Raw genomic sequence first — 17,515 nt, 5'->3', positions numbered from 1 at the left:
CATAAGTTGACCTGGGAGATCGGAAAATCCTCCACCCTTAACCCACCAGACAGCAGGGCCGGACCAAATGAGTTGTAAGGGGGGGGTTCCTCCTTTTTTGGGGGGGCAAATCAGCGAAGTGGCGAAGCCACAAGCACGCGCCTGCAAAGCAGGCGCGCGAACTAGGGGGGTCCGGGGGCATGCTCCCCCGGAACATTTTTGAGAACTGTTAAAATCTGTGCAATCTGGTGCATTCTGGGCCTTCTTTTGAGGGTTAAGAGGAACATTGTTTTGGTGCTAAAACTAGTAAAAAAAAAAACACCCACTCAAAGCAAGGTACATGCTTTTTCCAGGGGTGGGGTTCCGGAACCCCTGGAACCCCCCCCCCCCTGGGTCCGGCCCTGAGACAGTGTGCAAATTCTCTTCATTTTCTTTCTCTGTCTGCTCTTCTTTTTACATTTAGTCAAGTTTTGACTAAATGTTTTAACAAAGAGGGGGAATCGAGACGAGGGTCGTGGTGTGTGTGTGTGTGTGTGTGTGTGCGTGCGTGTGTGTGTGTGTGTGTGTGTGTGTGTGTGTGTGTGTGTAGAGCGATTCAGACTAAACTACTGGACCGATTTTTATGTAATTTGACATGAGAGTTCCTGGGAATGATATCCCCGGACGTTTTTTTTATTTTGTCGATAAATACCTTTGATGACGTCATATCCGGCTTTTTGTAAAAGTTGAGGCGGCACTGCCACACCCTCATTTTTCAATCAAATTGATTGATATTTTGGCAAAGCAATCTTCGACAAAGGCCGTACTTTGGTATTGCATTTCAGGTTGGTGGCTTGAATTTTTTTTTATGAATTTGGTCATTAAAAATCGGAAACTTGTCATTAAAAACAATTTTTTTTTAAACGATCCAAAAACAATTTCATTTTATTGTTCGTCATTTTCTGATTCAAAAACATATTACATATGTTATATTTGGATTACAAACAAGCTCTGAAAATAAAAAATATGAAAATTATGATTAAAATTAATTGTCCGAAATCGATTTAGAAACAATTTCATCTTATTCCTTGTCGCTCCCTGATTCCAAAAAACATATAGATATGATCTGTTTAGATTAAAAACAAACTCAGTACGCTAAAAAGAATAGAGATACAGAAAAGCGTATTATCCTGCTCAGCGCGACCATTACCGCACTATTCTGGCTTGTCGATTTCACTGCCTTTGCCACGAGCGGTGGACTGACGAAACTACGAGTATGCGGTCTAGGTGAAAAAATGCAGTGCGTTCAGTTTCATTCTGTGAGTTCGACAGCTTGACTAAATGTTGTTATTTCGCCTTGTTAGTTTCTTGTTGTTCTCCTGCTGATGAAGACGAGACGATAGTCGACAGTAGTCCATGTTCATTTGCTCTTGTTGCTGTTTTGTGGTGAGTATATTTCTTTTGTTATCGTGTGTCCTTTTATTTATGTTTTGGTGTTGTCGTTTTTTAAAAGTGTGTGTACAAACTATAATTGTGATCTCTGCCGTTAGGTGGCGGAGGTGGTGCTGTGGAGAAGGATACTCCGGCTGAACGACTGAGGACGTTCTTCCCCGAGACATGGCTTTGGGATACTGTGGACATGAAGTAAGTCTTCTTCTTCTTCTTCTTCTTCTTCTTCTTCTTCTTCTTCTTCTTCTTCTTCTTCTTCTTCTTCTTCTTCTTCTGCGTTCATGGGCTGAAACTCCCATGTACACTCGGGTTTTTGCACGAGTGGGTTTTTACGTGCATGACCGTTATTAACCCGCCCTTTAGGCAGCCATACGCCGCTTTCGGGGAATGCATGCTTGGTATTGTCGTGTTTCTGTAACCCACCGAACTCTGATAAGGATTACATGATCTTTTCCTTGCGCCTTGTGCTTGCGTGTATACACGAAGGGGGATAAGGCACTAGCAGGTCTGTACATACGTTGACCTTGGAGATCGGACAAATATCCACCCTTAACCCAACAAGCGAGCCCAGGATTCGAACCCACGACCTTTTGCTTGGGAGGCCGGCGTCTTATCCACTAGGCCACTGCGCCCGCCTTTTTTCTGTTAAAAGGGACAGTGCACTTATCCCCTTGGTCTTTCAACCAAACTTCAGTCGTCTATCGATTAAAAAAATTACTAAGTTTCATTGACTTTCTTGCAAGGAGTCGAACATTGCAACTTAGCAACGAATTTTTTTTTTGTATCACAGACCTGGTAGTTTAACTTAAGACGGAAAAAGCTGAAGTAAGCGAGGCGAAAGTACCCGATCAGATCCCAGCAATAAACGAATTATGTCAAAAGCAAACATGGAGGTCGAGTAGCATCGTCGAGAGCGAGAGTTTTTTCTATCATAGGAAGTATATGTCCCGACATAAGTCATTAGAGCTAGTTACGTGCCGAGTCTCAGTGAATTGTAATAATAATGGTCGAAGTTGGTGGATGATGAACAATTCGAGCTTCAGTGAGCTTTTTCGTGACCGCGAACTGAGACTACTAAATTTATAATATTCACTGAGACGAGGTGTATAACCAATGTATTCCTCCTTTCGTCAGTTTTTTCAAAACAAAAGGTGTTTTTGTGCCAGAGTTTGATCGAGTCCTAGTCTCTCTGTCAAGTCTACCTGCACAAGAGAGTCATTAATGCTCGGTTGAAGAGTTCCGTGAAAATCGTTCAATTCTGCTAACAAATTACAGCAGTTTATTTGGTTTGGAATACAATCAAACACATAGTTCTGCCGTTGTTCTGCTGATGCGATAAAGGCAGATTCTTTTGTATTCTTTTCGTGTTTTGGTATCGCTAATGACATTTTCTTCCGTTGTATTGAGTAGCAGACGAACTGTTGCCACCATGTTCCAACGTCAAATACGGTATGAAGTTCGGTTTTCTGAGGCAAGACAGTGTATGGAAGCGCTTTATTCAAGGATGTGTGCATTTGCGTGCGTGTGTTCTGTTTATGGAATGAAATATAGTTGATAATTGACGGACGGATTGCAGTCCTTTTGTCGAAGTGCCTCAGTTTGTAGAAATCCGGAAGGAGAACAATTCTAGTCTCTTAAAGTGTACCAGCCTTGAAAACTTGCTCGCGCGATGGTTCGTACAAGGCAGCTTTCGATTCAGAAAACAACCGAGCTCATAGATTTTATGTTAGACTTCGTGTGTTGAAACCTGTAGTTTAAATAGTTTAAATGCGTTATGTTTGTGTTGTCTGCTCCAGATATGTATACGGACGCACGCACGCACACACACGCACACACACGCACACACACACGCACGCACACACGCATGCACGCACGCACACGCACGCACGCACTCACGCACACACGCACACACACACACACACACACACACACACACGCACGCACGCACACACACACACAACATTAACAACAACAACAACAACAACAACAACAACAACAACAACAACGGTTGCACACGTCTGTACTCTTGTAGCAAGATGGCGTACAGCCTACACTCACAGAGTAATCAAGAATCCGGAGAAAAAACGAAATTTGTCCTGCTGGTATTTTACAGGAGCAAGCGAAAAGAGGTGCTCAAGGTGAACACGCCGGACACTATCACCACCTGGGTGGTCACCGCTTTTGCTGTCCACCCCACTCTTGGACTGGCCGTTAGCCGGGTCCCGGCAGAGGTCAGTTGTATAATGTGTAATGAATAAAATTGCAAACTTAAAACTTAAACGTTGGTAGTTTCAATAATGAAGATATGAATACCTTGTTGGGTACGGCCTGTGTATATGTACTTCACGTTATCTTTTCTCCGCCAAGCCGAGTGACCTGCAAACGCACATTTCACATCATCATTGGTACTGCAGACCTGTCACTGACATACATGTAGTGCGTGTATGCTCTAAGATCACAACGCACTACCAAGCTCATGCATATAGTGATGATAAATGAGTTACGATGTTGAAAAAGACTGTTATAGGTTCGCGCTGTATTTGTTCTGCGCGAAGTTAGAATCCGGTTTCATTCTAGAATGGACCGGGTCCAGGTTGGAATTCTAACCCTGCGCAAGTACAGGGGTGCCATTCTAGAATGAAACCGGATTCACCAGTCGCCGGGGGCCGTAATGTTTGTAGGTAAGACAGAGTTGTCTTCCCTTGAATTATCTCCACCTGCACCTTCCCTTTGATAAAATGGGGCTGATTTGTCTACCCCTGAAAAAAATCCTTTGGCGATCTTGCGATGTCATGTCATGTCAAGAAAGTTGACACTCCTGAGTACGCAATAAACAAAGGCAGACCATAGCAAGGGGGACTACCAGGGCGGTAATGTTTGCAGGGCAGTTGTTTTTGTGATGAGAGCCGGTTGCGGCCGCTTGCAATGTCAGCGCTGTCTCCCTCTCGGAAATGTCCGGTTTTTTGACAATTTTTTTGACAGACAGACAGACGGTCAGACCGACTAACCGACAGACAGACCAACAGAAGGACAGAGTGAGTTATAGAGCTGTTGTCACAGGTTTAAAAAAAAGTTGACATTAACAAAAACAGAAATCAACAACAACTTTTGTCTGGTTTTATAATATTATGGGAAAACATTGAAAGCAATTCATAGTAGTAGTACTACCACAACAAATACTCTCAAAGGGGAATTCCATGCCTAAAAGTTTGACAGTTTTTATTTAATCTATCAGAATCCCTACCTTCCAAACTGTGATATGCCCACGTTTCAAACTCCTACAACCCTGCATTACTACTACACAAAAGAACAAAGTTCCAAGAATTATATCCTGGTGCACATTTATTTGTAGAGGAAGTACCAATCATTCAAGAGAGTTCACTTGATTTACAAATGGATTGGAGGTCTGTCATTTCCAAGCAACTGAATTGTAGCTTAAAATCAGTGAATACCCTTTATTTCTGACCAAGCCTCATTGCAATGACAGTCAATTAATTTTTCTCTCCAAAATCACAACATTATACCATGTCATACTTTCAAATAACCTCTAATTGCCCTTGAAAAAATACAGGCTCCTGACGTTCTCAGTGCCCAGTGACGGCAGAGATTGACGAATTGCAATTCAACCGTGTAGCAAGATGACACCACTTGAGCCAGAGGTCAACTAATGATTAGTAATGACATTCCAATTCACAGCATCTTGATTGACAAGCTTGATTTTCCGTAATAACTGTGGAAAGTCAGAATTTTCAAAAAATTTCCCTGAAAAGCATAAACACTCGAAGCTCAGCGTTCACAAATGAATCAAATGAAAGAATGAAATTGATGATTAGATGCCACAAGACCTTATGTCGAAATACAAACGCCAGTTATGGGATGATATGTCATTTTGGAGAAAACAGAGACGATTTTCTACAGAAACTAGCCTCGCCTTTGCCGATTTTCGTGGGGCCCATCGCAGCCAATTGCTTTCGTTGTGGTCGGCGCTCATAACGAGGGGTTTGCTATGGCTGCGAGTCTTGTGGTCAAAGCAGCACCGTTCTTAAGAGGCGCATGCCTGATAGAACGTTAAAGCTAGTTTAAAAAAAAAAAAAAAAAAAAAAAGCCTTTCCCTCGCTCAAACTATATAGTCATATTATATATCGATACAAAGCTAAAGACTTTATCTTCACAATTCAGAAGACCAACTTCATGTATATGAATAAGATTAAAAGTTACAAGCGAGATCGGCAAAACACTGTCAGTCCGGAAATTTCCGTCCGTAGCGATCAGTGCTGAGTGTCTCTCAAAATCGTAATCACTTTCAGAACATCACAATCCCAATTCACGATGTCTTTGAGTAAAGTGTAAAAAACCCGAAAAAAACACCCAACCAAACACACAAAAAACAAAAACAAACAGAAAATCCACATTTGTGGCTTTGGCTGTGTGATAGTCTAACTGAAATGACTATTCCAACTTGGACCCAAATTCCAACCTTGCGCACGGCCGATTCTAGAATGGACCAGCAACAAGGGTTTCATTCTAGAATGGCACCCCTGTACTTGCGCAGGGTTAGAATTCCAACCTGGACCCGGTCCATTCTAAAATGAAACCGGATTCTAAGTTCGCGCAGAACATATATAAGCCAAGACATTTATCTGGCTGAATCATAAAAAGGGAGTATGATTGTGCATGTATTATCTAAATAGTGTATCTGTCATTTGTTCTTCACAGCTGCTCGCCATCAAGAGGTTGTTCGCCACACTAGATTTGCCCTACTCTGCGGTGCGAGGGGAAGACGTGTGTTTCACGGCGCTTACCTTCAATCGCTACGATGTTCCTGTTAAGGTATTTGACACTGAGGTGTCAGAGAGAGAGAGAGAGAGAGAGAGAGAGAGAGAGAGAGAGAGAGAGAGAGGTAGGCAGTATGAATATTCACACGAGAGAGAGAGAGAGAGAGAGAGAGAGAGAGAGAGAGAGAGAGAGAGAGAGAGAGAGAGAGAGAGAGAGAGAGAGAGAGGGGCAGGCAGGCAGGCAGGCAGGCAGGCAGTATGAATATTCACACGAGAGAAAGACAGAGAGAGACAGAGAGAGAGAGAGAGAGAGAGAGAGAGGCAGGCAGACAGACAGGCAGTATGAATATTCACACGAAAGAGAGAGAGACAGAGACAGAGAGAGACACAGAGAGAGAGACAGAGAGAGAGAGAGGTAGGCAGGCAGGCAGGCAGGCAGGCAGTATGAATATTCACACTAGTGTCGGAAACAAACAGACAGATAGACTGGCATACATCCTATGATATCAGAATATTCACGCGACTGCGACATGTGAGCATTTTACAAACATCCAGAAGTCACTCTCCATTCCTGTTTTATATTCGTACATACTTTATTCTTTTACTCGAGAAATTACGAATTGAATGAAGTGAACGTGGTCAAATTAATTAAAGAAGGTGCCATTTCGAGTATGATACAATTATAATCAACAACAAGTCACAACATCTCGTTTCTGATTCAGACGTTGAAGAGTACAGTTATAATGGAAACCTGTATCTGCTTCTGTCATGTAATTGATATTTGCAATGTTTAAGTTTGAATTAATCTTGTGATATGTTGAAGGTGTATGTTGAAAAAGAGTGTCATGGTGTAAACAGGTAAAAATCAAGACTGATTCCGAAACATAACCTTCTTATTATTATATGAAGTCTTATATCGCGCGCGTATCTCCAGACTCGGACTCAAGGCGCAGGGATCTATCAGGGACCTTGAGTTATTACACAAAGCTGCAGTAGATTCAATAAGACCGAAACACACGAAAGGGTACACAATTGGAACCCCACTGACGGGCGCAGTGGCGTGGTGGTAAGACGTCGGCCTCCTAATCGGGAGGTCGTGAGTTCGAATCCCGGTAGCTGCCGCCTGGTGGGTTAAGAGTGGAGCTTTTTCCGATCTCCCAGGTCAACTTATGTGCAGACCTACTAGTGACTTAACCCCCTTCGTGTGTACACGCAAGCACAAGACCAAGTGTGCACGGAAAAGATCCTGTAATCCATGTCGGAGTTCGGTGGGTTATGGAAACACGAAAATACCCAGCATGCCTACTCAACGAAAGCAGAGTGAGCTGACTATGCTTTCAGAGTATAGTGTGGGGAACCCAAATGGGCAAACGAGCTCAAACGTAACCAGACAAATTCTGGAACGCTGAAGAAGAAGAAGGAGAAGAAAGAACCCCATTTTTAAGACTACCTACCTTTTAAGATCCTGTTTTCTCAGACTTTCTGGTCATAACCTCCCAAGTGAAAAAGTACCACATAGTATACTATAGTACATTTACCACAATGTACTATAGTATACTATGGTACATTTACCAAAGTACTTTATAGTATACTATAGTATACTATAGTACATTTACTATAGTATACTGTGGTATACTATAGTACTTTTACTATAGTAAACTGTGGTACTTTTTCGCCTGGGCTCTTAAGACTCCCCTCCTTTTTATGATGACCTGATTCGTCCAGATTTGTCGAGGTGCTAAAGGTGTGGTTTTTGCATCGTTTTACAGGTGTCCATCACCCTGGCAGAAAACGCTACAGCGTTTCAGAACGTGCTGATAACTACCACGATGAGGACTCCAAGCGTCGTTTCACAAACCTTAAAGTCCATCAAGTTCACGAAAGATCTTGGAGTGGTGAAAACAAAAATCTTCTTCGTCGTTCCAAGAACTGACATTTAGAATTCAGATTAGAAAGAATATACCTGATCATGATGTTTTCTCTGTTAAAATTTGTATTTTCTTCTTCGTCGTTCCAAGAACTGACATTCGGAATTCATATAAGAAAGAATGTACCTGATGTTTTCTCTGTTAAATTGTGTATTTTTCTTCTTCGTCGTTCTAAGAACTGACATTTAGAATTCATATATATGACAGAATATACCCGATGTTTTCTCTGTCAAAGTGTGTATTTTTCTTCTTCGTCGTTCTAAGAACTGACATTTGGAATTTATATAAGAAAGAATGTACTTGTTGTTTTCTCTGTTAAAGTGAGTATTTTTCTTCTTCGTCGTCTAAGTCCATTGTCTATAAAACCAGAGATACAATTCCTATCATAACACAGAAGGGAAATAGAGACAGGACGGATGTTACAGGGAGTTGTAGTTACTGAGAAAAACAAAGGACTTCAAAACTGAATTTAATTCCTTCAGATCCGTCAAGCTGAGAGAGGTTAATCATATCTTATTTTAATATGAATACATTGTCACTAGTTTAAAAGTTCTACGTAAATATTGTATACGCAATTTCGCTTTCAGCATCACTTCTTACGCCTTATATCTTTTAAATCAAAAAGTGATTTTTTTTTTCAAGATGCAACCAAACTCCATGGAATCCACCGTGTTCTGTGTGAGACCCCACTCGTTGGGTGACATGCCAGTCACTGTGTTCCTTGAGGCCACCAAACCCGCTGACGGTCTCGTGAAAACGTTCAGAATTAAGGTAACACTCCTTGGTATTGTATATACTCAGAGGCAAAAGAAACGCAAATGCTGCAGTGAAGATGGGTTACACATGAATTTTAATGTCGAATTAATTATTTCGGGTTAACAATAACAAGGAAACGAATTGACCGAAACAAAAACCACACGGAAAAGTGTATTGGGATAAGAGCATGACGTGCCATGTTCCACTGAACACTGTTTGAAGACTGTTGAAAGTCAATAGTGTGTTGCTCCTCCCTGGGCGTTGATGACTGTGGCGCACCTCCGGTACATGGAGAGGACGAGCTGATTATTTTGCTGCTGAGGGACCTGAGCCCACAACTGGGTCACGGCAGCACGCAGTTCTGCTGCTGTGCGGGGTCTCCGGGCAAGGGCATTAATCCTTCTTTGCATGATGTCCCAAAAGTGTTCGATTGGGATGAGATCCGGAGATCGAGCAGGATGAGGCAGAAGGTTCACGCTGTTGTGACGCAGGAAGTCCTGGGTAGCACGTGCAGTATGGGGACGGGCATTGTCTTGCTGGAACAGGCAGTTCCGGTGCCTCTGGACAAATGGAACCACATAGGGACGCAGGACTTGATTGATGTAGCGGTCTGCATTGACACCATTCCTACGACCTTGGCCGACGTTCTGAAAGACGACAGGTCCCACTCGCTGGTTGACACCAATGGCGCCCCATTTCATGACGCTGGCACCTCCCCATCGATCATGCTGCAGGATGTTATTGTTAGCAAACCGCTGTCCAGGTCTTCGCCAGATCCGGACACGCTCATCGCCAGGTTCCAGGCAAAAGCGCTTCTCGTCCGAAAAAAGAACCCTCTGCCAGTCCCGATGGCGCCAGTGGGCATGCTGCTGGGCCCAGGCCAGACGATCCAGGCGATGCTGAGCTGTCAAGACAGGACGTCGAGGAGGACGCCGATTTACCAGGTTCTGCCCACCAACACGTCGGCGTACAGTTCTGGCACTGACGGGTTGTCTATGCACCCCGAATGTGTTACGGGCTGTGTTGGCGGCAGTTTCGAATGCATCTCGCTGATGTTGATGGACAAGATGGCGATCTTGTCGGGCTGTTGTTACCCGGGGTCTGCCACGTCCTGGTAAGTCGCAGGTACTGTTAGTGGCATGAAAACGTTGCTGCAGGCGATAAACCGTGGTGACATTTACTCCAAATGCCCTAGCAACTTGCTGAACTGATTGTCCGGCATCAAGTCTCCCGATCGCCTGTTGGCGCTGATCTGGTGATAGTCTCGGCATCGCGCCTGTGTCGCAGAAATGAATGTTTTGTTAGTACGGTACAGCTTGCCTGAACACTCTGAACACGAAAAAGCTGCTTTTCCACATTTTGCATGTGCTGAAAGTTGTCCCCATGATGGTTTGGGATCCCCGTGAACAAGACCTCGCGTGTGACCCAGATAACGGCAAACACGGTTCTGACAAGATGAGACCCCTAAAACAACACGTGCAGAACATGCTAGTATCATGATTTTCTTTTTATTTCAAGTCTATAAAGGTTTAATTAACGCATCCTTTAGTTGCGTTTCTTTTGCCTCCGAGTTTTATATATTACTTTCTACGATGATGGTTTCATGTGTGTGTACCAACATTTACAATTGTTTGATTTTATAATTTTGTTATTGTTGTGGAAAGTGTAAGTCACACAGACTTGTTCAATCAACAAATGTAATAAGTGTATAAACTTTCAACAATCTAGCTCCAAATTTGGTTTGAAAACTGATTATTTTCCTTTTTTTTTTTTTTACCTAAACTCGAATCCGCCGTGACCGTGAAAGTTGACGAAGGCTCTCTGAACAATACCGGCATAATTAGGACCAATGGGACCCTGAAATCTAGATAACCGATAGATTTTTTACCGAGAAAAAAGCTCATACAGTCATTGGCTAATCAAGATATCCGGTAGAAAATGCCCCCAGGTGCGCCCAAACTGAGACGTACACCCGGTAGATTGCACATTATACGTCAGATGGTTGGGGTGGGTTTTTTTCAGCCAGAAGGAGCACAGATACTGCGGTGCTAGTCTGTTCGTTCAGATCTTTGTAGTAGAAAAAGAGAAATAAACCAGTACGATGTATAGCTGTTCTGTAATCTTTCTTAGCTCACAATTGTCTGAAACGTAAGTATGGACTTTAATTGCCTGGTAAAGTACTTCAAGTACAGATACCTTGATGGTGTTTCTTGCAGCCAGAAGGCGTAGAGAGGTCTCAGGCATACCCTGTGCTCATTGAGATCCCCGAAGGAGAAGGCTCCGTGTTCAGCAGCACTGTGGACGTTGAGTTGCCCGAAAGATTCGTTGCAGGATCTGTCAGAATGTCGGTAGCACTTGTTGGTAAGTGGAGTATACATACACCTATTAGCATCTATGGATTAAATGTGCGTTTCTGAATGGTTCAATATGATTTTTGAGGATGGTCGTCCATAGTATGAGTTGGCTTATTCCAGTTAGGCATGGAAACTTGCACTTGGTAGCACTTGTTGGTAAGTGGAGTATACATACACCTATTAGCATATATGGATTAAATGTGCGTTTCTGAATGGTTCAATATGATTTTTGAGGATGGTCGTTCATCGTATGAGTTGGCTTATTCCAGTTAATGCAATAGTCGACGTTAAGAGACTTTAGTCCAAGATAAACTGTTCCCTCAGTGCAATATTAAAGTCTATATAAAAATCGGCTCTTGTCTCTATGCTAAGAACCAAAGTATCTAAATCTTATAACCTGCATTTCACTGTCCAGGCGACGTGATGGGAGTGGTAGCAGAGAACCTGGAGGATCTTCTCAAGATGCCGTACGGGTGCGGAGAGCAGAACATGCTCAACTTTGCCCCCAACACCTATCTCATCTCCTACCTGAACCAAACTGGCAGACTCACACCTGCGATCCTGACCAAGGCAAAGAACTTCATGGTGTCGGGTGGGTGTGACAATGATGTTGGCATGGTGCTTCTGGATTTTGAGGATGATGGTCACTAGTCCGGTTTATAAGTTACTATGATTTTAATTTTTGTTGTTCTTTTTTTCTTTTTTTTCTTTGTCCCTTACCCGATATGGCTATCCAAGACCGAATGAAGAGTGTTTCCTTTTCAAGTTCACATGGCAGTCTCCATGCTTCACACTATTTACACTTAGGTATAACACTGTAAAAAGAAGGTTCTAAAACGTTCATGTCTTTTCACACTTTTTTTCTGGCATTACATAAAATATGAGTTAAACTCATCACTAAATTCGCATTAACTGAATTCGTTTTACGAAGAAAAAAAATTGTAAACGTTACTTTTTGGGGATAAGAATGTTTAGTTAGTTCATATTATTATTTAGTTGTTTCCGCTTTATTTAGAAGAGGTTTATCGTTATACGCTACCCAAATATACTCCTTTGTGCAATAGAATTGACCTCAGTCACTCTCATCTGATACGATTTATTTAGGTAAATCGAAGTAAATCAAATAATGTTCTCCTTCGTATACGATGTATCTGTACTGTACAATACGATCTGAACTGTTATTCTCACGAGACACTAATTTTTATGTGCATAACATGTCTGTCGTTTTGTATTATTCTGTCTGTTCAGCCCTGAAAGTCCAACAAATGGTGCACTAGCCAAAGGCAAACTTTACTAGCCAAACCAACAATTTGTTTCAGCAACGTTACGCGCATTTGGCGAGTAGATGAACATATCTACTCGCCAGTTGCATGTTTCTGCTGGCCATGGCGAGTAAAATACTTGCCGCTTTCAGGGCTGCTGTTCTGCTCCACATCCACATTTCTCTAAAAAGATAATAAAGTTGCCTATGTTTGATGTGTTCGTTTGTCTGTGTGTCACAGGCTATCAAAGACAGCTTCAGTACCAGCATGGTGACGGGTCATTTAGTGCATTCGGCAACAGCGACAAATCGGGTAGCATGTGGTGAGTGTAGTAATATAATATATTCAAACTAAAAAGACAACAGTAACATAAAAAAAATTAGAAAGATTATTTATAGAAACGTTTCGTTTTTGACAAACAAGACCTTCATCCAATAAAACATTAAAAAAAAACGTTCTTGTTTTTTTTAAAGTTTTTTTATTTCTTTAAAAATTAAACATTAAAATAAAAAGACGACGCACTTTATTCATGTACTTTCGTTGTTCGGAAGGACAGGTAGCCCAAATAAGGAAAGGTTGAACAATTATAAATCATATCTCCTAATATCATCACAAAAGGAAGGCTGGGAGCATATTTCTAATGATAAGACCTACCAAAATCGAAGAAATAGTACTAAAAGTGATTCAACTTACCTTGAAGGTTGACGGCCTTCGTTGTCAAGTGTTTCGTGCAAGCAGCAGACTTGGGAACTGACGTCATTACCATTGATCCAAGTGTCGTCAACCAAGCTGTGGTTTGGATGACGCGATACCAGAACAAAGATGGCAGCTTCAGAGAACCGGGGAAGGTTTTCCATGAGGCGATGCAGGTAAGGTTGAAAATACTGCCTGTCTCAAATCGAGAATGAATCTTTACGTCCTAACAGGCCTCTTAAACTACAGTGAAACCTGCCATGCAAACAACCTCTTGATAACGATCATCTCAATCAATCAATCAATGACGCTTATATCGCGCATATTCCGTGGGTACAGTTCTAGGCGCTCTGCAGTGATGCCGTGTGAGATGAAATTTTATACGGCCAGTAGATTGCAGCCATGTCGGCGCATATTTACCTTTCACGGCCTTATTCCAAGTCACACGGGTATGGTAGACAATTATTAACTGTGCCTAAGCAATTTTGCCAGGAAAGACCCTTTTGTCAATCGTGGGATCTTTAACGTGCACACCCAATGTAGTATACACGGGGGGTGGTTCGGACACCGAAGAGAGTCTGCACACAAAGTTGACTCTGTGAAATAAATTTCCGCCGAACCTGGGATCGAACTCGCGCTGACAGCGGCCAACTGAATACAAATCCAGCGCGCTACCAACTGAGCTATATCCCATCTGCCCTTTACGAACATCCCAAAGGATCCCCGACGAAGTTCTTCTAATATAATTCGCCTTTCCATAACGTCCAGCTGACTACACTTTTGGTTGGTCCCTCAGATGGTCGTTGAAGACAGGTTCGACTTTATTAAGGACATTAACTGGTGATGCGCTGAAACTGCCTGTCTCTGATTAAGAGTATTGCTGCTTTCTTTGAAGTCTGGTAAGCGCATTGTTTTTGGTGGTTTTTTTCTCTGTTTCTTGTTACATGTAGGCCCTAATGTTGTTTTTTCCGATAAAAGGAATTTGTGTTACCTGCTTCATCTCCTTCTAACGACACTCACCCTTGCCAACCTCGTTTTCCATCCTTCTGCCACTAAATAAATACAATAAAACATCCAACAGCAACAATTAAAGAGTTAACAATTAAAAAACATTATAATACAAAGAGATGAATCAAGCAAACAAGCGACATACTTAAACTTTTGTTTTAAGATAACGTTATTATGCCAATGTCACGCAGCGCTATTTGAATATATACTGTTCAAAAAAAGAAACGCATAGTTGCTACTTGCCAAATTTGTTTTATTTTTCGAAAAAATTAACAGAAAATCCAATATTTAGATTATTTGTTTGAAATTTGGTATGGACACAGTTGAATGCACACACAGTTCATTTGCATCTTCAAATCAATCAGTCAATCAATACGATTGGGTGCCGAGGCTGTCAAGTCAGTAGGGGGTGTGACTGCCTTGAGCAGCAACAACTGCCCGGCACCTTCTGGGCATGGACTGGATCAGATGCCGGATATCTTGCTGTGGGATGGTGTCCCACTCCTCCTGAAGTGCCTGCAATAGATCGCGGTGATTTGTCGGCGCTTCTTCTCGCCTGCGCACACGTCTGTCCAATTCATCCCAGAGGTGTTCTATCGGGTTCATGTCTGGCGACATGGATGGCCAGGGAAGCACCTGGACATGGTGGTCGGTGAGGAACTGGGTGGTGAGTCGTGCTGTGTGCGGGCGAGCGTTGTCCTGCTGGAATATGGCATCCTGGTCAGCCAGAAGAGGAAGGGCGTGTGGGCGTAGAATTTCCTCCACGTATCGCTGGGCAGTTATGCGCCCTTGGACGTGCACCAGGGTGCTCCTTCCAGCGGTATTGATCGCCCCCCACACCATGACGCCTCCACCACCATGAACGGGTGCCTCATCCACACTAGGGAGATTTAACTCTTACCAGTTCGGGGGTTTTAGGGCATATTTTACAGTGCTGTTGGTGCCTACTTGCCGAGTGGCTATCTGGGGTCATATTCTAAATGAAATATAGAAAGTTATATATCAAATGAAAGGAAAATGAATAAGCTTTTCATATTTGCAAAGAGAATTGTGCTATCTTTAAAGGTACAAATTTTATGGGGGTGACAACATGATTTTTGTTGAAATTTGTACGCCCATTTTTTTGAACACGTGACAAACACAAAGAAGTCAAAGAAGAATTTTTTTTGTGTTCAGTTTATTTTAGATATGCTGCTAACTAGTCTGTTTGGGCATTCATTTTACATAACATAGCAAAGTTTTATAGAGTTTTGCTGATAAACAAAACAGTTATTTTCACATGAATACCCCCACCCAAATTTCAAAGTTGGACGTTTCATGCCTAAGGCCCCCCCCAAAAAAATATTCTGTTTACGGTATCCTGACTGACCCTATTTTTTCGCGCGACCCTAGACTTTTGTTTGGCATTTGGTAAAAAAAAAAAAAAAAAAAAAAAAAAAAAAATTGAAAAAAAAAATTTGAAAAAAATTTGAAAAAAAAATTTGAAAAAAAAAATTTGAAAAAAAAAAAAAAAAAAAAGGGGGGGGGGGGGCTTTGTTTTTTGGCAAAATAACTTAAAAATATGTTTTGGGGAAATAAAAAAAAAATTAAAAAAAGTCCCGACCTACCGACCCTATTTTTTTTGGCCTATGTTACTGTTAACAGACTTTCTTTTTTTTTTTGCCTAATAATGCATTTCTATAACTAACTTACAACAAAAACCCAGCTTGTTTCAGTCATAAAGTGTGTCTTAAATATGAGTTTATCCACTGTCCGACCCATCCAATGTAAAAAAAAAAAAAAAAAAAAAAAATTATAATTAGATAATTGGTCAGTGGAAAACTACAGGGGAGGCATCGTAAGCTTGCTTACGATGGGCAAGGGAGCGAACTGGTAAGAGTTAAGAAACGAAACGTTGGGACGTTTCGTTTTGAAGTTGTGGTAAACGTCATTATTTCGGGGGTCTCTCGCTGGAAAGGTGAAGGTCAACTGAAACGGAACGTGGAACGTCAAAACGCAGTCACGTTTTCCACCCCCAAAAAACGAACAATATTTCGTCAACTTTTGTGAGTAGTTTTGCACACTAACAGTTTTATTTGTTGGCCATTTTATGCATTGCTAGATTCATCAACCCTTTCACAGTCTTTCAGCGCTGAGAATGTGTTCATTGGAGGTAGACAACTGTTGTGAACTGAAATATTTTGAAGGGTGCTGATCCTGGTACATTTATCCAACTTCATGGTGAGAAAGCAAATGGCGAAGCAGAAGTAGGTCATCGCATCGAATTTTTATTCTGGCTTCGTATGTGATCAGGTGCATGAATTGAAAAATGTGAAGCTCTTGTGCGTGCAATGCGAGTATGTCAATCCTTTATTGACTCGTGGAGTTGAAATTATGCCATGCCCAGTCAGCGGATCATATCCTGCCATGCCCGGCCTTTCATTCCGAAACGAAACGTGAATACATCTAAATCTTGTCTGCGGCCTATGCCGTCTCGTTACACGTTCCGTTTCGCGGGGTGACTCATTCACCAAACGAAACGAGCTGCAAAACGAAACGTGCTGTTTCTTAAATCTCGCTACAGTTGGGCGCGTAACGTTCGTTTACTCTCCGGTAGACCCTCCTCCGACCATCATGTCGCTGGAGCAGGAAGTAGGACTTGTCGCTGAACCACACGTGTCTCCAGTGATTCCGGACGGTCCAGCGAAGGTGCTGGTTGCCCCACTGCACTCGGTTCTGGCGATGGCGGCGGGTGAGGACAGCTCCTCTGTGAGGTCTGCGAGCTCTCAAACCAGCTTCATGCAGGCGGTTCCGCACGGTCTGGTCCGATAATCGGTGTGGCCCGGGGAGAGCCTGGACAGAAGATGAGGCCGACAGGAAACGATTCCGGAGGTGGCGGAGCCGTATGAAGCGGTCATGAGCAGCAGTTGTCGCCCTTGGTCTTCCCGCTCGTGGCAAGTCAGCAACGGAGCCAGTGGCTTGAAACCTGACCCACAGTCTACTGATGGTGCTCTGGGACACGTGGAAGTGCCTGGCGATTGCACTTTGACTTTGGCCTGCTTGTAAACGACCCAATGCAATTTGGCGGTCTTCTCTGCTCAATCGGGCCATCTTTCGTCGCTGAATTGTCGTCTGATTTCTTTGTGGCGAACAATCCGCTTTTATGGGTTTTGGAAGACATGGTGAGAGCTCAATATTCCCCGAGTTTCACGAGATTACACTGAAGCATGACGAGTGGTCATGCCAAATGAGCAATTTTGACATTGTAGCCACTGATAACGCATGCGTCACGTGCAGAGCTCACTTGTGGCAATGGACGAAAGGTCGACGACCAGATAAACATTTTCTGCAGT

General features: G+C 42.6%; 1 protein-coding gene across 1 annotated transcript in view; it reads left to right on the top strand.

The window, feature by feature from the left end:
• LOC138969169 (CD109 antigen-like) overlaps positions 1–17,515 on the top strand; it is a 77,242-nt gene that overhangs the window by 46,213 nt on the left and 13,514 nt on the right. Inside the window, exons 19-27 of the mRNA XM_070341897.1 lie at positions 1,509–1,602; positions 3,521–3,638; positions 6,124–6,237; positions 7,952–8,077; positions 8,753–8,881; positions 11,083–11,227; positions 11,636–11,812; positions 12,723–12,804; positions 13,183–13,351. Of these exons, the coding sequence (XP_070197998.1) occupies positions 1,509–1,602; positions 3,521–3,638; positions 6,124–6,237; positions 7,952–8,077; positions 8,753–8,881; positions 11,083–11,227; positions 11,636–11,812; positions 12,723–12,804; positions 13,183–13,351 (1,154 nt within the window). The remainder of the gene's footprint in view (positions 1–1,508; positions 1,603–3,520; positions 3,639–6,123; positions 6,238–7,951; positions 8,078–8,752; positions 8,882–11,082; positions 11,228–11,635; positions 11,813–12,722; positions 12,805–13,182; positions 13,352–17,515) is intronic.

Source organism: Littorina saxatilis, linkage group LG6, assembly GCF_037325665.1.
Source record: "Littorina saxatilis isolate snail1 linkage group LG6, US_GU_Lsax_2.0, whole genome shotgun sequence".
NCBI classification, from domain to species: Eukaryota; Metazoa; Mollusca; class Gastropoda; order Littorinimorpha; family Littorinidae; genus Littorina; species Littorina saxatilis.
This window is presented reverse-complemented; position numbering and strand designations above follow the sequence as displayed.